This window comes from Myiozetetes cayanensis, unplaced genomic scaffold (genome assembly GCF_022539395.1).
Source record: "Myiozetetes cayanensis isolate MyiCay16 unplaced genomic scaffold, myiCay2020 scf5-8, whole genome shotgun sequence".
NCBI lineage: Eukaryota > Metazoa > Chordata > Aves > Passeriformes > Tyrannidae > Myiozetetes > Myiozetetes cayanensis.
In genome coordinates this window covers 28981250-29000514 of record NW_026087742.1, presented here as the reverse complement: position 1 = coordinate 29000514, position 19265 = coordinate 28981250, and the positions used below count along the sequence as shown (strand labels likewise).

Sequence of the window (19265 nt, the reverse complement as noted above, 5' to 3'; positions counted from 1 at the left end):
TATTCAAACCAGGGTTTTTTCATATTTTTTGTTCTTCTTTCTCTTTGTTTATTAGGAATTGGGCTTAAAAGTCTTCACTAGCAGCAAGATCCATAAGCCTGAAGTCTGCCAGCATTACCCAGGACACATGATGGAAAGGAGTTACAGTGGTTCTAGTACCTTCTTGATTTCACCTCCCACACAACTTCCTAAAATTTACTACCCTGCTTCTTTCCTTCCCTTTATATCTTTGAATATTAATTACACCACTCAGATCTGATTCTGTTCAGATATGCTGACCTAATTCAGGCTCAACCCTTTCTGGACTCAGTCCTGAAATATGAAACCCTATGCCTGCGCCTTCCCAGCTAGACAGATGTGTCTGACTAGAACTATGTGTGCTTGGTGACTCCCATGCCAGCCCATACAGGAGGGATCTTGTAGGCACTAAAAGAGTCTTTCAGCACAAAGGAGTGGCTTTTTTTTTTTTTCCATCAGATTTGAGTTCAGCTATGGAAACCTAAAAAAGGAGCATCTACTTCTAGGCAGCCACATTCTAGCAATAGCTGGAGGAACAACTAGGACAGCAGTGGGCCAAGACAAGTGGTTGATATTTTGCCACTGGGGGCTGAGAAATTTGGTTCTGTTCCCAGTTCTCCCCCTCACATGACTAGAAGTGATGCCACATCACTTCTCTGCAGATTCAGTGACTACGAAGATGTAACAATGATATTAATTTTGTTTGTTTGTTTGTTTGTTTTCCCAAATAGTTCTCAGACTAGAAAGGCTATATAAGACTCTCATCTTTGTCACTTCCAGTTACTGACTTTTCCAGTGCAGTATCACAGCTTTGATTAGAAAGATTGGTCCAGTGATAGCTTCTAGCCTTTTATTTATAAGAGATCAGATCTTTGGTTTCAAGATGAAGGATTTGTCATCAGAGTATGGCCCAAGACAGCTGTCTGCTTTGAGAAGATGTAAAATCTTCTAAGGGTAATGGAAAAGCCTTTCAATAAGGCACAAAAGTATGCAGCACTGTGAGAAAGCATCCTCCAGTTTGGTTGCTCAACGCCAGAGATGTAAAGACCCATATTCATCTAAAAGAAATTCTAGATGGAGGGCTAAGTGTGGCTTGTGTTTCTGGTCATGCATAAACTCAATCAATTCTTCAACCATCTTATTAAACTATCTGGCACAGTAATATCTGGAGACAATAAGTTTCATGTTTGATTCTGTATTGCAACAGAAATATACCCTCAAAACATCATCATACGTGGTTCTTTTGGCAATGCTTTGTTTGCTGGTAGTGAGGGAAGAATACTCCACTCCATCTAATCTCTGTAAGAAGAGCAGCAACATTAGGAAAAATTAAATACTGAGGTGGTAACAGAGAAATGCATTTGTTTTCAGTGGCCAAGATTTCAAAACTGTGCTTTCAGTTTTAAAATTTTATCTAAGAATAGCCACTACCTGGAAGGAAAGTATCTTCTGGATTTAGAATGGAATTTGACACATCTTTTCCTTTCTTCCTGTCGTTGAAAAATTTCCTAGTCACTGCAATGAATCTGCTTGAAGATTTGGAGTATGACATGGCAGAAGGTATGGTTGGTGACAATACTGTAGAGACTGTCCGGAAGTACTTCCCTGAGACGTGGATCTGGGACATAGTTTCAGTGAAGTAAGTGTTTAAGGGAATGTAAAGTGTGATCAGTAGGCCAAAACCTTGGTTTTTACCAACCCATATGCTAAAGCCTCAATGGAAGTATTGGTATTTCAGTGAGAGTAGTATTTCTAGTAGACAGAAGGATTTTTTAAGGTCACTAAGTATAGGATCCTTTGGGGGAACATACAAAAGCCAGTGCCCATATCTCAGGTGGTCAGGAGTTTGCTGTCAGTAGACATTATGCAGTAGGCTAAGAAGAACATAGATGATCACCAGAATATAACTGAAATCTTGTTCTCTGTCCCTAACCAGCTCTGAGGGAAATGCTGACCTGGATGTGACCATCCCTGACACCATCACCGAGTGGAAAGCCAATGCATTCTGCACTTCAGCAGACACAGGCTTTGGCCTGTCCCCGACAGTGTCCCTCAGGGCCTTCCAGCCCTTCTTTGTGGAGCTCACCATGCCCTACTCTGTAGTGCGTGGGGAGTCCTTCATGCTGAAAGCCACCATTTTCAACTACCTGACTGCCTGCATCAGGGTAAGAGACTTGCACAACTTTGCTCAGTCTAACAGGTTAGAGAAGACTGCAGTCTGTCACTTATAGCATGGTTTCCCAAGCCAGGTGACTGATCTCTAACTATAATTTCACATAGGTGTACGTATGTAGGAATCCTTGTGGTATTCAGTGAAGAAGGAGTGTTTTCCTGCCAAAGTTTTGAAAGCTGCATTAGATTCAGGACCTAAAGCTCTGCTGCTGAGAACCCCACCCTTGTCATTACAAATTTATGTCACTGTCCTATAGAAATATGAGACTTCGGTTATTCACAGACCACAGCATCACTGCACATGGAAAATCCAGGTTCCCCTTATACCTGGTTCAGCCTTTATCTCATCTTGCAAAATACCACAGCAGATTTGATGGAGTATGCAGACTTCCTTTGATTTGTTGCATCTGTCCCTAAGACACAGAGCAGAGCTATATAGCTGCACTATTCTTGTCTGCATTTTTTCACCAGTGAAAAAGTTGAGAGAATTTGGAAAGTGATTGGTATGAAATCTCAGCCACTTTTGCTCAGTTTTTTATAAACACAGATTTTCATTCTAAAAGGAATGAAGCTGAAACAAGGAGGGGCACTGATCCAGTCATTCCAATGCACTCTCATTTATTTTCCTGTCTTTCCTGTTTTGTTTGCTATTTTCAGGTTCCTTATTCCACTTCTCCTTGTTCCCTTACTTGGTTTCCCACTGCTAGTGTTTTATCTTTTCACCTAACTAGTCATGAGTGAGGTTTTAATTCATGGCGCAAGTGGTCTGTGCTATTAATTTTCCTAGAATTGATTTTCTTTCCAAAGGTCCTGTTCTCTACACTTACCTTATGATTTTACACATCTCAGTCATTTCCCCCTTTATTAGGCAGTTCTTATTCTGCAATACCCGTGAGGTTCTTAGTCTCACAGTATAACTGGCTCCTCTCCCCATTTCCACGTACTGCATTGCCTCCAATAATTCCAGCTTCTCTGCAAGTCCAAACTTCATGTCACCTGTCTGTGCAACCAACAGGTCAGTGTGTCCCTGGCTGAATCTACTCATTTCCTGGCTATACCAGCAGAGAAACAGGAAGAATCCTACTGCATCTGCGTGAATGAGAGAATAACTGTGGCTTGGGCAGTAACACCAAGATCTCTAGGTAAGAAGTTGGACAACAAGAAGACACTGAGATCAGATATCTGTATAGAGCATCAAATCTTTGGTGTGAGGAGCTAGGTAATTCCAAACCTGTTTGGAAGGATCTTCTCTATGTCAGAAAGGAGAAATCCAACCCTGAGGTTGAGACACTACACTGCGTGTAATGTTTCCAGGTCCTAAACCAACCATATAAGTGTTGCAGGCCATTGCTTTCCTAATACATAAATAAAAATCACAAATTCCCTTCACAAATGCATGCAAAGCACTCAGATATTCCAGTTGTGGAGCTAAGAATGTCTTGGTTTGATGTGTCTGGGTCTGAAATTTTTTAATCAAAGCTTGCTTTGATGGTCCCAGAACAAGACCATTTGATTTACAAGACCCGCCCCATCATTACTCTTCTGGCTGATGGACCATCTGCTTGTATGGCCATCTAGAAGGAGGTGGCCTGGCAGGCTGCAGCTGGATCAAGATAAAACACTGTCTCAAATTTAGTTCTCCTCTTGGAAAAGCTCTGTAATGCATCAGGGAGTGCCCAGCACAAACACAAACCCCCATTTCCCTGGCTCTGCCAGGCAGGGCTGACTGAACTGTTTCCTCCAGGGCAGGTGGAGTTCTCGGTGAGCACTGAGGCCCTACAGAACCAGCAACCCTGTGGGAATGCAGCTGTGGAGACCCCTGAGAAAGGGCGGAAGGACACAGTCATCAGACACCTTCTGGTAGAGGTATGTGGGCTGCTACTTTTGGTGGCACAGAAAAGTACCCATAGCAACAGCAACAGCTGCTGTGTGATAAAGGTTTTCTGTTTTAGCCATGAGAGCAGCAATAATGGCTTGTAGGACTCTAATTCTGCAAGCTGGCATAAAAGAAGCATTGACAAATCTAGCCCAGGCCAGTAGAGCCCATAACTCATAATGTTGACATCTCATAGTAAAAGCAAGGTTTTACGTTACGCAGTGGGACAGAAATAATAAGGCAGGCAATAATGACAGGTTTTCTGGGACATCATATCAGAGATAAATAAGAACTCCTCGGTTTTACCTGTAATAAATCACAGGCATAGGCTGTAAATGGAACACTGGCCAGAAACCTCATGCTTCTCCTTCAGCACACAGCTAGTACTCTGAAACATGGAACAGTCACCACAATCTGCAAATATTTCTGAACAAAACTAACATTGCTGTTTCAAACTGGTTTTATTACACTTTTAAGAATGTTCAAAACAGTGTAACTAACCTTTTATTTTTTCATTCTTTTGTATGCTTTTTTTATTAAGCAGTGTTTTGCACTGATAAAAGCATAGCTTTTCACATGATTAATTGCCAGTCATAAAATTAATCCACAGTAGAAGACTCCCTGTGATGCTATTAGCAAACAAAGAGTACTAACTTGTTGTATAATGAAATCTTTATAATAATAACACCTCCTTACATTGCAGACATTCCCGTTTGCAGTAAGGCAGAGCTAGGACTCATGTAACTTCAGAAAATGTTTTGATAACCTGAATGTAATGATGGAACAACAATCCTATCTGCTACTCACTTTTTTTTTTTAATATTTACATATGGATTTGTATGTATAATACATGAATAACTGTTTAACATTTCAGGAAAATTTCCTGATTTCATATATACCTTCAGGAAAAAAGACTGTTTATTTTTTTCTTTGAAGTTACTCGAAGATCAGCACTGTAAAGTCTTCTTTCCCAGATGGCAGGGGAATGAAAATTATGGAATGAGCATTAAAGATGCTTCTGTCAGGGTGTCTGAGAGATTGCTCATCTTATCCTGTTTTTGTAATGTGGTAATTAATCTACAGCAAGTCCTGACTGGATGGAGTCAGAGATTAGCATCCAAGGCTGAACAATTAATTAGCAGGGGTGGATACAGTGAAACACGCTTGGGGTGAAGCTGTATTGTCACGAACATATGGATGACAATATTCCCTACAGTAGGCAGTGCATCCCACAGAGAGAGAAGGGAGCGTGCCAAAGGCCCTGGGGCATACTCTTGCCCCTCCAGAAACCGAGCCTTGCTGAGAGCACTTTGGGAAACAGGATGTTTTTTCACCCAGGAATTTCTCATCTGTAGAGGAAAATCTTTCAAATAATTACAGTGTATGTTTTAATTTCCTGTTGAAATGTTCAAAATCAAACACAACAATGGATTTCTCATTTAGTTGCATATCACAAGGACATACTGAAACAAACATGAAGGTGCCTTTGCAAACAGAATCATTTAGTTCTGTTATAGTTTGTCTGAAAAGCTTTTTCTTTTTCTTTTTTCTCCTACTCTATTAATACTTTTCTGTCTTTTCCTACTGAAGAATGAGAGACAATGAATTTTAACTGTGCGAGAAGGAAAAGACAATAACACCATTGTTTGCATGTTGGAAAAAATTTTCAATGGGCAAAAGTTGGAAAACAGTAATGAAGCAATAGGAACTCTCCTATTTGGAGGTTAAAAAATGATTCAGAGATCTCCCTAAAATAAATTCTGACAAAAAATAATTTATAGTAAACATTTAATTCCTGAGTTTTTTCCAAATTTTTTTCACCTATCTCAACAGAAAAGAGGAATTCTTTTCTGACTTCAAAAAATAGGCTAGGAGTTTTTGAAACAGTGGGATAGAATCACCAGTTGACTATGGCATATATTTAAATTTTTGTTGTTGCAACATGTCACGTGTGGGTGCATTGGAGTGCTTTACCACCTGTAAAAGTTCTTGCATATGTATCCTACCAGTGTCTGCAGCACTCGGCCATCACTGCAGCTATGCTGGGCCACAGTGCGTAGCACTTTAAAAGACAGGGTCCTGTGGCTCTGTTAGCACTGTTGGTAACAGCACCGTGTATGATATCTGCATCATAACTTGTGAATCTGTAGGGCTTCTCTCAATAATAAGAAAGGAAAGAACATGTACTACATTTCATACTTGTGATTAGCTGGTGTGTTATAGTCCTCAATTATCCCTGGTTTAGCATACGGAGGAGAAAAATTTGTAAGTCATTTCCAGAAAGTCCCTTTTAGTTTCCCTTTTGATATGTCTTCCTTTTCTTTGTTGTTGTTGTTGATGTTGTCTCTCATTTTTTGCTTTTTCCTCTTGCTCTTTTCCCCAAGCCGGAAGGGACAGAAGTGGAAACTACGTACAACTCTGTGCTCTGTGCAGCTGGTAAGAGCCGTTTGCTTTCTAAGACTTTCTTTGCTGTGGTAGAGACTAAAGACAAAGAGAGAAGAAAAGGTTTTGAATGCTCCACTCTGAGAAGAGAGGTGTAGGAAAGTGATAAAATTAAACAAACTGGATGTATGTCCAACTGTTAGTGAAATCAATTCTTCCTAGAGGAGGAGAGCTGAGGATGTAATAGTGTCAACAATTATAGAGACAGAAGCTTATCTCTTAGGAACTGAGGCTGACCAGGTCCCTGTGAGAGGATATTGGGGATTTAATAAGGTTATCTCTAATGCCTTTCATTCAACAGGTGTAAAATCACAAACCAGACTTTGCAGTAAGCTGGGTTAGCCCACTAAAGCAGAAAAGGCCAGAAAAATAGGTTGGAAAGTGTATTTGTCCATCAAGGCCAGCTGATAGTGCCATGCAGATGTCCATGACAATCTGTGTGTGAGGATATTGAAGGCCCAACACAAAATTTTCAGGATGGGAAGCTTCATCCACAAAACTACAGATGAATGGATTTCTTGAAGGCAGGAAAACCTTGTTCAGGGGACAGCTGCTACCCATGCATATAGATATATCTGGAATTGTAACCAAATTAATCTGGTTTTTTATCCCAGAGAAGTCAATGCCAGAGACAGTCTCTTTGGTTCTCCCAGAGACTGTGGTGGATGGCTCAGCCAGAGCGTATTTCTCAGTGCTAGGTGAGTGAAGTATCCTTTAAGTGTCACATGCTATTTTAAAACACTGTCACTTCAGGCTGTGCCCAGTCTAATGGCTAATTTACACTATAAATTGTCCCATTCCTCAGGTGACATCATGGGCACTGCTATGCAGAACCTGCACCAACTCCTCCAGATGCCATTTGGCTGTGGAGAGCAGAACATGGTCCTGTTTGCACCCAACATCTATGTCCTGGACTATCTGAACAAGACAGAGCAGCTGAGTGAAGAAGTCAAATCCAAGGCCATTGGATACTTAGTGAGCGGTGAGATGGGACATGGCTTTTGCTTTTCTGTTCATCCCTTCCCTTGGCAACTGGATAAGGACACTATTGTCCACTGGCAGGTATGATCTGTTGGAAGCTGTCTCTAGAAGGGAACATGATACTGGTAGGTGAGATGTATATAATACAGTATCTATAGGAAAGAATCCTGTGTTCAAGTGAAGGTACAGGGTGAGAGAGAACAGCATCCAAACAGGAACACAGGAAAAGTCCAGAACTGGCAATAACTCAAGATTTCTTTCTGAAAGAAAAGAGTTATATGAAATACATAAATCAGACTATACCCATTAATCATGGCTGCTGCTTACGTAGATCTCAAACCCTCCTTAGGACTGAGATTTAGAAAGTATTGCTCACCTTTGACCAGGGCAGAATTTGAACATGTTATCAAGGGCATGTTGACAGACATAGCACTGGTACATATGCACATGATGGGTATATACAACTAGAAAGGGGCTGTTTTGACTCAGTTATTTTTTCAGGAACATTGCACTTCCTCCAATGAAAATTAACCGGTTTTCTGCATCCTTATCCTATGTAAGGCTCACATTTTTTATCAGTTCTCCTCTGGGAACCATTCTCTCCTTTCTCTCAAGTCTGGGATACATTTACCTCTCCTCATCAAGTCTAATGCAGAGATCAGCAATGACCACAGTTACTCAGTTTGAAGGTGTTTTAGGAGAGTGGAAGAGCACAAAAATGGAGATACTCAGAGCTGTGGGTTTGCCTGAACTTCCACTGTAATACCGAGCAACATGGCTCACACTTATGCCATTAGTTAAGGGGGACACTGTGCCCCATGTCTGCTACATTTCCTTTGCGTGGCTCCTTGAAAAGTACGGTGGGAACTCAAATATTTTTTCACTCTCCATTTCAGGGTATCAAAGGCAATTGAAGTACAAACACTGGGATGGTTCTTACAGTACTTTTGGGCCACGTTATGGGCAAGTTGGAAATACCTGGTAAGACTTCAGTACCACTGACTTTTCATTACTGCTTTTCATGCCCTCCCTTTTCTCAGTGTTCTCTAGTGCTTGGGCATTGTGGAGGTTGAAGGGCATTGTGGAGGTTGAAATGGAGTTGGAGTTGTTTTCATGGCGTCATAGAACAACAATGTGAGATAATAGGGCAAGGAAGGATGTTAAGGGAGGTGCCTTTTAGGTTTGCAGTGCTGCACTGATAGCTACTTACCTCCTCTGACACCCTTCTTCAGCTCAGGTGAGGGTGGCCTGCAAGATGATATAGCTAGTTCTTGTTAGCAGAAGATGATGATGAATCCCCACAGTGCCATAGCCCAACTACCTGCAGTCCTCAGGGCTATGAATAGCAGACTCCATTTAGCGTTGGTCTCTACCTCATAGTTTCCAACCAGCCCACTGTGATCAAGTCTTGTAACCTCTACTGGGTAATGCCCATATGGGTCCTATGACCTCTGATGGATACAGGACCTGCTCAGGATGTCTTGGTTCCCTCTATCCCTTTCAGGCTCACAGCCTTTGTCCTCAAGTCTTTTGCCCAGGCCCGGCCTCACATCTTCATAGATGAGAAGCACATCCAGGATGCTTTGATCTGGCTTACTCAAAAGCAGAAAGATAATGGCTGTTTCCGCAGTTCTGGGACACTCCTGAACAATGCCATGAAGGTAATGTGTCTGCCTGGTTGGCTTCATATAGGTTTTGTCAGGCTACAACTTGACCATAAGTCACTCTGGGACCAATGGAGCTATTTTATCACTTGGGGGTTGGGGAGGAGTGGGGAGCTATCACAGAAGCATGAAGAAGGCAGCATCATCTTCTGAAGGGCTTACCATGAGCAGGAGACTAGGAAGGATTTGTCTCTGCAGGATGTAGATATGTTGCATAGAGAGAAGCCAGTGGTGCTGTGTAGGATCAACAACTACTTTTGTGTTTCCCTGCAGGGTGGAGTGAATGACGAGGTCACACTGACAGCCTATATCACTATTGCATTGCTGGAGATTCCTCTGCCTGTAACTGTATGTGTCCGCACCCCAACCTGAGCCACAGATGGTACTAACCTGTCCTACTAGTGTCTCTCCCTGCCAGATTATTAGGTCCCTTTACCTTTTGAAAGAAGAAATCCTGTCTGAATAGTCTTTCTGTTTAAGCCTAGACTAAACTAACACCTTTCCTCCACTTTCCTTCCCTGTCCAATCCTTTCTCCCACACAAACATTTCACTTAACATTCTTCTGAGTTCTTTCGTGGACAATAATTGATTGGTTCCATACAGCTTGGATTAAAAATTAGTTAAATAATATTTAATTCTCTTAAGTGAGCCAAAACGTTTTCTACCCCTTCAAAAATCTCCTTTTATTTCTTGTACTGGTACATTCCTGTTGAACTGCTTTTGTTGTGCAGGCAAAACAGCACAAGCATGTAAAAAGGAGTGGCACACTTAGGGTTCATTCTTATTTTCTCTGCCTCTTCTAGATTGTTTTGTGGGAAATCCCCATCCTTAATGCTTGAAGAATAAGGTATACCTGTAGGAAATAAAGTATACCTATAGAGAATACCATAATGTCACTCTGTGAAAAGCCTGAGGCCTATTTAAGAACAATGAGGGTTTGGTCTTTCTGATCCCCTCACTTTGAGACGAGGCTGTGGTGCAGGTAAAACTGTGGTATGAATTGCAGCAGAAAGACTGCTGAGCCAGGGTGGTTGCCAGGCTGCCGTAATTCCTCTACTCCAAATGTAGTGGGGACTGCTTTGTTTTCTGAGTTTTTTCCTGTGTAGCAAGAACCAACAGAAGGAATTATTTTGTCAGTGAGGTGAAATGGATGGCAATAACTTCACCAGAAAAGTATTCTTTCTTTGTTATGTGTTATGTTTAGAAGAAAAGCTCTCAGGCAGAACTGTATTGGATAAAAAAGATGTTTTTCATCTCCCTGTCTGAGCCTAAAACCACCACTGAATGTGAAGGAAGGGGTTTGTCAGAATTTGAGTGAGATATGGGTGCATTTCAAGTTAAGCTGCATGAAATTCTAAGTTCAACACAGCCCTTAAGTCATTAAGGCCATTGGCAACTACACAGAATATTTCTATAAGTAAAGTAAGCTATATTAAACCCTCATAAAAATCTGATTAGCAGTGTTTTGAGCATGTGCGTCTATTGTCACATCCTATAATTAGACTGAACTCCTCCCCAACACTTACCTTACAAATAGTAGTAAGCATATAAAACTTTAGGTGAGGCATAGACAACCAATTTTGGTTTTATTCTTTGCTTTTTCAAACACAGCTGAATTGCATCTCCAAAAATGATCATGAAAGATTTCATCTTCCAGTAGACACCCAGTGAAGGCAAAGTACAAAGCCACTGAAAAATACATCTTTTACTTCTAGATCACTGATTAAGCTGTAAATGTGCTGTTGGGATTCAGATCATGACATAGCTCTCTCTACAATATTATTGTTTCAATTTTATAACAGTTTTTCCATAACAAATGAGAAATAGTCATGCATCTGGCTGCAAGGTCGTGGGCTCACAGCATCTGTTAGTCCGTTACTTAACACTGTGTGAAGAAGTTACATTTTTTTATGATTGCACTCGCAAACTGTACTTGAGATTCTGTCTTGGGAAAGACACACATTGTTAATGTTAACGTGTCACAAAAAATATTCCAGAAAATACAAAAAAAATTTCTTTCTTATGCAGAGATCGTTTCCTGCCAAACTAGAATCTGCATTATCAGCTTCCAGCAAAATTAAATTTTTTCAGAAGGTCCTAGAAAAGGAGAACTAAACAATAAAAAGAAAAGGACAGAGCAGAGGGTAAAAGCACAGAAGAGTCTCAGGGCGATAACTGAAGGAGGAAAGCAAGTATTCAGGACATCTACAGAAAGGAAGTAATTGGGAAAAAACATTAATGTGACATATTAGAGAAATGTTGATACAAGATAAGGAACAGCCTTTGGCTGCCCATTTGTTCTTGGAATTACTGGGCCTGGAAGGGAAGGGATACACAATAGTACAATATTAGTCAGAGAGGAAAGTGGGGTTGCCAAGGGTCCATAGGTACCATCCAATTACTGATGTTCTAAGATGGGCCTCGCTGTGATCTCTGGCTGCTCCAGCTTAGTGTCTCTCTCTTCCCAGCACTCAGTGGTGAGGAATGCTCTGTTCTGCCTGGAAACAGCAGCAGATCAGAAAGAAAACCACGTATACACCAAGGCACTGCTGGCATATGCATTTGCCCTGGCAGGGAAAATAGACAAGCGGAAGACATTGCTTGACTCACTTGAAAAGGAAGCCGTGAAAGAGGGTGAGTAGTCCTGGTGGGACACCTCTTTCATTGGCCTTACATCTTCCCTTGATAAAATGGCTTTTGTTGATGGGGCAATTGTTAATGTACGGAACTGACTTCTGTGAGTAGGGAAAGATGGAGGGAGAGGAAAGATTTGTGCAAAGGGATTACCCTTCTGAGGACTCCCTCTCAGTCCCAAATCCTGAATCTCTGCTTTGAGGGAGTTTGCTGGGAAGCACCAGGCACCATCCCCTCGGTAATGAGCTACAGAGTATCTCTGCTGGCACCTCTGTCTAGTCCACTCCTCTTGCCACACCAGGCACCACTTAGCAAAGGCTGAATAATGTTAATGGGCACTCCTTCCTTCCACGGCAGGGGCTCAACATAGAACAAAGTTGACTTTGCACAGCATAAGACATGCAAATCACAGAAGTGCTGGATGTACTGAGATAGAAAATGAACCTGAAGGTCACTGTGGAGGCCATAGCATTAGCTCAGACTCTTCTAGGAATTCATGTAACAATTCAGAAGCATTCTAGTTAAATCGGACCAGATAGTGGATTTGCTCAAATGTTGGGTAGCAGGGTTGTGAGGGTTGTGAGGGAAGTATCCCCCACACTTTTTGCCTTCTCCAACTGCAAGTGACTCTCAAGCCCTGGTCACATTCTTTGAGCCATTTTGTCTCACAGATTCTGTCACTGCCTGATCCCAGGATCTCTACTCAAAAAGGGAGAGAGCAACATCCTTCTTAGTTCCCTGAGGTACCCAAGCCCATAAGTGTCTATGTGAATCTGGAGTCTAGAACAAAGTGGTATCTAGGCCTGAGACTCAGCAGTCTCATACAAGTTATTAACTGCAAAATGTGTAAACCTAACCCTTCCCCCTTCATCCTGCATGACAAATGCATCCTGGAGGCTGCATCCTCCCACCTGGAGTTGCAGCAGATCAAGAACTCCACAGCAATAAATAGTAATAATTGCTTGTTGTCTTGTCTCTACACTCCCCACCTCCTGTGAAGATGGGTCTGTTCATTGGCAGCGGCCTGGGAAAGAGCCAGAGGTTGATCTCCCATACTATCACCACCGAGCTCCCTCTGCTGAAGTGGAGATGACAGCCTATGTGCTCCTTGCTTACCTCAGCTCTCAGCCAGCACCTTCCCAGGAGGAGCTGTCATTTGCATCTCGTATTGCAAAGTGGATCAGTGGTCAGCAGAATCCCAATGGAGGCTTCTCCTCCACCCAGGTGAGCTACTTCCCATTCCCTCCTGAGACCTCACACATCAATGTCGGAGGATGGGACATGTGAAAGAGCCAGGTGGGAGCCCATTAAGGTTTACCAGAGGGCAGGAACATTAGACCTGCAGTATATCCATGCAGTATTCCATGCAATACCCACCATGGCTGCCAAGTGCTCAAGAAGCTAAAGGCAAGAATGTCAGGTAGTGCCTCTGGGAAGGGAACAAGAACATGCAAAAGCTGCTCTTTGCCTCTGTCTTTTCTGTGTAACACTGGGGAAAGTGAAGGATGGAGGGGAGGGTGCCAACAGAAAGGCACACTTGAGGGAGGGCAGGCTATGGAAGGGCTGAGTGCACCCCTCTGGGTGCCGGCATCTGTCTCTTTCAGGACACAGTGGTGGCTCTCCAAGCCTTGTCCCTGTACGGAGCTCTCACTTATGCCAAGAGCAGGGCAGCTTCCAAAGTGAGGCTGCAATCTGGAGGGAACTTCCAGCAAGACTTCCAAGTGGATCCCACCAACCGGCTGCTGCTCCAGCGTGTGTCCCTTCCCCGGGTGCCAGGGGAGTACAGCGTGGAGGTGTCTGGTGAAGGATGTGTCTACCTGCAGGTGAGGGAGATAGGGACAGGAGGCATCCTGGGAGGGGAGCCCCTTGCCAGGCAGGAGGCATGGAGAGGGCAGAATCATAAAATCATTGAGGTTGGAAAAGACCCTAAAGATCATCAAGTCCATCTCCCTCTGGAGAAGAAGGGACAGGAGAGAGGGGAGAAGTGGGATGAAAGACTCTGGGTGAAGGGAAGAGGAGAGGAGCAGAGTTATGTGGAAGGGAACGAGTGGGAGGGAAGGAGGGAAAGACCTGCAGTGTGGAGGAGCTGTGAGGATGGGAGAAGTGGGGAGGTTGGGTGGGGGAGAGCATCCCCCCTCTCCAACGTTGGGCATCACGCACCCCTGCTCACACGTGGCTGCTGCCTGTCCCCTAGACAAGCCTGAGGTACAACGTGCAGCCCACGCAGGAGGATGCACCTTTCATGCTTCATGTGTACACCATCCCAGAGACATGTGTGGACTCCAAGGCTCACAAGGTCTTTGACATTGGCATAAATGTCAGGTGAGTCTGTGTTTTGGTCAGACCCTCCTGTCAAGCTGTGGGAGCTGCAGGCGGTCTGGTTGTCCCCATGGCGAGCCAGTCTGGAATCCCTGGAGGTGCAGGGAATTCCTGGGATGGTGGGCGAGCAGCAGCTGGGCTTGATCCTGCAGTGGTGAAGTTGTGAGGGCAGCCTAGAGCTGGGCTAGTGAGAAGCTGCCTAGATGACTAGGAGAACCTGGCCTAGCTGGAGAAGAAGGTGCTGGACTGCCAGGACTTGGTGTGGTGCCAAGTGCTCTGGATAAGCTGGAAGTGTCCCCAGCTTGGCCTTGATGTGCACTGAATCTTTGTTGCTCCATTCCTTAGTTACACTGGGGAGCGCAACAGCTCCAACATGGTGATTGTTGATGTGAAGATGCTGTCGGGATTCATCCCCTTGAAGTCCTCAGTGAGGAAGGTAGGATGACATGTGAAGCATTCTTTGGACTATACCTGTCCTTAATCTGGGGCATCAATTTCCTTAATTAAAAGAGGTTTTAATGCTTTTCCTGGTATATTCATCCCTGTTGGACCTATCCAACTTTTCCTCTAGGTCTTCCTACCCACAGCTGTGAAGTAGGGGTGAATGAGGGATCCCATGTTCATCATTGCCTTCCCACTCCTCGAGCATTTGTGGTAGCTTACAGTTATTCAAATATATGTGGAATTTCGTCCTGAGAATGAGAGCTGGAAGCAGACCATTAGTTTCAGGAACTCAGGAGCCTTTGGAAATAGATGACAGCCATGACAGTGCTGGTCCCTCATTCCATTTTTGTGTCAAGAAGATACAAGAGCTTGAGATGATGGGGACTGGGGGGAGACTTAGTGTGTGGCCTTCATACAATAGTGCTTCACAAGTTCCTTGGGAAGTACTCTCCCTGTGCTTTACTTCTAAGTACCCACCTGGTGAGAGGTGTGAGGAAACTTAGGTGGATTGTCTAACTTCCATCAGATTAGCAACCTTTCCTGTCTCCTCTTTCCAGCTCTCAAACACCTGGTTTCACCAGATCCAGCGGACGGAGGTGAACCCAAATCATGTTTTGCTCTACATAGAACAGGTGAGGAATAATTCAGGGCTGCCATGGTGCACAGAGTGAGCTCTGCAGCACACTGGCAATAACATGAACAGTGATGGAGAGAATCGGTAACCATCTCCAGGCTTGTAAACACGCATAAACCTCTTCATCACCAACCTTGTATGTCTCATAGGAGACAACTCTGTCCCAGCCCTCAGCAAGCTTTCCCTCCACAGATCAGGCCTTGTGATGTCTCCACCAGCAGAGCTTCCCCCAGTGTGGGAAAACGTTTCCCCTTACCCTTCAGCCAGGTCCACAGCCCCTCTGTCCTGTCAGGGCCAAGGCACAGGTGGCAGGGCTACAAGTGATGGCGCCTGGGGCGGTGTGGAGGCAAAGAGGAGCCTGGGACAATGTGGAGCCACTCCTGACCTTCCACTGCTTCCCTTCCCCAGCTGAGCAGTGAGACCCTCAGCTTCTCCTTCACCGTGGAGCGGGACATCCCTGTGCAGGGCCTGAAGCCAGCCCAGGTGAAGGTCTATGACTACTACGAGACAGGTGAGTGGGGGCTGGTAGTGCCCGTGGGAGCAAGGGTGGGCAGTGGGACACGTGGAGTGGCACGGGAGCTCTGCAGACCCACAGCTGCCACTGGCCTGGGCCATCACCTTGATCTCTCTGAGTGAAGAGGGGCCCAGGGTAGAGCCGCGGGTGCTGAAGGTCCAGAGTTCAGGTCTGGCCCCAGAGCACAACCGTGCCTGTGTTTCCAGGCAGACCTGCTACTCCTTGTGTCTCTGCTGTCCTGGCTGCTGTGCCAGGTTGGCAGCAACAGAGTTGTTTGTCCCCACCCCAGTGTGCTGGGAGAAGGTGCCTGAGCAGCCCTTGGGCGCACTGGGGTGGAGACCTGCTGGAACTGCTTGTGAGGGGTGGCTCTGCCTTGCTGCCACTGCCCCCACACAGGGCTGTGACTGGGGCTTCCCCCACTCCAGCTGGGATCAGTGGAGGGAAGCTGGGGATGGTGTCAGCAGCCTGCTGTGGAGCCTGGGAAAAGCATGTCTGGCACCTGTCCCTCTGCCAGCAGTGCCGAGGGTCACGACAGTTCACTCTGTCCTTTCCCTTCTGTTTTCCAGATGAGTTTGCCACACAGGAGTACAGCGCTCCCTGCACCACAGGTAGGGTACCGAGACCCCTTTGCTTCACAGTTCTTTACATCTTCTTCATTGTATTTTCTAGTCTTCCAGGCAGTGCTTTTCTCGTCATGCTTGAATTTGGATTACATTTGCCCAATTTACAGGCACAGATATTGCTTAGATATTGAGAGCATGCAAGTTACACTGTTGTTTCTGAAGAGATGGCAAGTTTACCTTTGGTAGCTACCACCTGGAGCAACAGCTGCTTCCTGCTCAGCTCCCTGCTGCCCTAGCAGGAGGGGTGTCTCTCAGGAGGCAGGTGTGTCTCATGACCCTAGGCAGCCAGCCCACAGTCTTGGCTTGGAGACTGAGCTGGCAGGACAGAGATACTGTGGTCTTTGGGGGGTTCTCTGCAGTGCAAGGCCACCTGTGTTTGGCTTAGGAGCTCAGGTAATGGTGGGAGATTCTGTAAAAGGCCCTGACCAAGGATATTTCTCCTATCTTATATGGAGTCTTCCAATATGAAGAATGGCAGGTCTTGCTTCCCCTCAGTTGCCCACTTTCACGTGTTTGGAATATGGAGGCTTCTGGGAAGCAGAGTTCCTGGGCAGTGGTTTTTCAGAGGGCCTGACTGTGGCATCTGAGGGAAGAGAAAAAATGGTCTGGACTTGGGGAAAGCAAAAGCTTTGTCACTTGCTGGTGGTAAATGGTGAAATTTATCTCCTTTCATGTTCTTATCTGGCATCTTTGAAAAAAGCCTGAACTCCCACACTTTTACTCCATACTGCTTGCTAACCTGGGCTGTGTCCATAGGTATAGATGTGTTCTGTTGATTTTGGACCTATAGCCTCACTTCATGGAAAAAATGTCCATAAGTCCTAAGATAGACATTGAGTGGATAGTAAAGCATTTCCAAAGAATGTATTGGTGTCATGTGGTTATTCAGTCTGAGACTGGTGGGGAGGCTTTAGATTTTAGGCTACTCTTCCCCATTTCTGTTAAAAAGTAGAGTTTTTATCTTCCTTGAAAAGAGTGATGGGAAATTGCTATTTAAGAAGTTCATCCACTGGTCTAGGTGTACAAGGTAGTCTGCACTGACTTAAAAGGCAAATCTTTCTTCCCTGCCCTGAATAGTAAGGCAGTAAAGTGCCATAGGTTCCTTCCACTCTTGGCAGAGAAAGAAATAGAGCGTGTCTCACTTCCACAGAACATCCTTGCCTGTTTGCACTGTGCTCCTGTGTACATCTCAGTTGTGACAAATCCTACTCTGTTTATCTCTCTCGGTGGGTCAGAATGAATTTCAGCCCTCTCTCAACCTCATATAGCCCTGAAGGTGACATGAGTATTGAGTGCCGTGGATGACCATCTACCCTGGCGAAAACAGCAACTCACTTCTCCTGTTCTATGCTTCTCACACAACCTGGCTTCGAAATCCACATCTTACTCTCTCTATCTTTTGTCCTGAGAGGGGAACTGACATATCTCTCTAACTTCTCTCCCCTCCCATCTGCTTTCATCCTTGCAGAAGAAGTAGACCAGGGCAATGCATGAAGAATACTCCCAGATGCTGGAACCCACCTGCCTCACTACCACCCCTATCTATGGAGTGACATGAATAATGCCTGCAAGGAATGGGAAATTAACTTTACAAATAAATTAACTGTACTCACCAATGATTTTTGAACAGTTTATTACCAATTCTGATTTTTTTGTGCTCAGCTTTCAGTCACAGCTTTAATCTCCCTGGCTTCTTAAGTTGAAGAGTATACTATCCAGGAATGCCTGTGTGCAGTGTAGTAAGGCTGACAAGTGAGGAAGAAAAAAAAGAGGACCGAATTATTTAAGTTGGGGTCAGCCTTTCTAATGTATCTCTGTCTGTGCTATGTTCTTTGAACTTGTCACCTGTGATCCTGTATAATCAATGTAGAAGGACAGGTACTTCTTGGGAACAATTTCTCTCCCCTGGCTTAGAAACCATAACCTTGATAGAATTGATCTCTGCTGATGGCTATCCATGTCTCCCACAAGTAGGCAGCCTGAATGACCAGCTAATGTTAAAAGAAATTCAACCTCTGTGATCTTCCCTGTAGGCAGCCCTTCTGGGATTGTTTCTTGTTTGTAGAAGAGTGGAAAGAGGCATAATCTGCCCTCTTCTAAGATTACAGAGTGTATGGTGGCAGAAGGAACGTGTGCATGCATTATGCCTTCAGCTGCTAACTTAGCCTGTTCTCCAGTTGGAGCTTGTGCCTTCTTGTGGAAACTTCCATGCCTTGTGTCTGCTGCTTCTGGGAGATTCCCAAGGAGAAGCTAATGGCATTTGCCTTTAACCTACCTGCCTAAGCCTAGTCTAAATGGCACATTTATTTAAATCATAGAGTTGCTTTGATGAAACTCTCTATAGGCCTCTTAGATTTCTCCAGGAATGCTCCCCTTTCCTTGGTTTTGTCTCATTAATTTGTGTGTTTAACCTTTTGAATGCAGAAAGATCTCACGTGACTGTTTATTCTCATTAAATGCTTATTGCTAGGTATCATGGCATACTGTGTATCCAAAGTATGTTCCATCCAATTTTTTTTAGTGAGCCTGTACAAACAATGTAATTGAGAATAAATAAAATTCTTCATCTATTTTGCTACATATTAATATTATGTCACTTTGTCTTCTGTGGTGTTTGGGATTTACAAACTCAAGACCTTTACACACCTCATATTCAGAGAAGTCTATGGAATGAACCACCTTCAGTGCAAGCTGAACAATATTTCCAGTCCAGCTAATTGCATTTTGTTTTAATTTAGAAATAGTAAAGCCATCTATTTTTTTACCGGGAGGCAATTACTTTTCCAAGTTCTGAAAACAACATAGGCTTTGGCTGCTGAATTAAACTGTTTGAATTTTAGACCACTGTGATTTGTGTTTGAAGCATGCCATGCATGCTCCATGGGGATAGAAATTCAATATTCCAACATTCCTGTACTTCCTTTAGCCTTGCTGAAGTTTCCT

At 44.2% G+C, this 19265-nt stretch overlaps 1 protein-coding gene across 1 annotated transcript in view; it reads left to right on the top strand.

Annotated features, from left to right (window-relative positions):
• The window catches only part of LOC126649511 (alpha-2-macroglobulin-like), a 37332-nt gene extending 18424 nt beyond the window's left edge, over window positions 1-18908 (top strand). Inside the window, 20 exon segments of the mRNA XM_050333719.1 lie at window positions 56-155; window positions 1531-1657; window positions 1955-2183; window positions 3206-3332; window positions 3935-4056; window positions 6451-6502; window positions 7123-7206; window positions 7314-7490; window positions 8386-8470; window positions 8994-9150; window positions 9427-9501; window positions 11623-11788; window positions 12789-13012; window positions 13393-13611; window positions 13983-14110; window positions 14453-14543; window positions 15109-15183; window positions 15594-15696; window positions 16266-16307; window positions 17791-18908. Coding sequence (XP_050189676.1) covers window positions 56-155; window positions 1531-1657; window positions 1955-2183; window positions 3206-3332; window positions 3935-4056; window positions 6451-6502; window positions 7123-7206; window positions 7314-7490; window positions 8386-8470; window positions 8994-9150; window positions 9427-9501; window positions 11623-11788; window positions 12789-13012; window positions 13393-13611; window positions 13983-14110; window positions 14453-14543; window positions 15109-15183; window positions 15594-15696; window positions 16266-16307; window positions 17791-17816 — 2409 coding nt within the window. The 3' untranslated portion in view covers window positions 17817-18908.
• The last annotated feature ends 357 nt before the right edge of the window (window positions 18909-19265 follow it).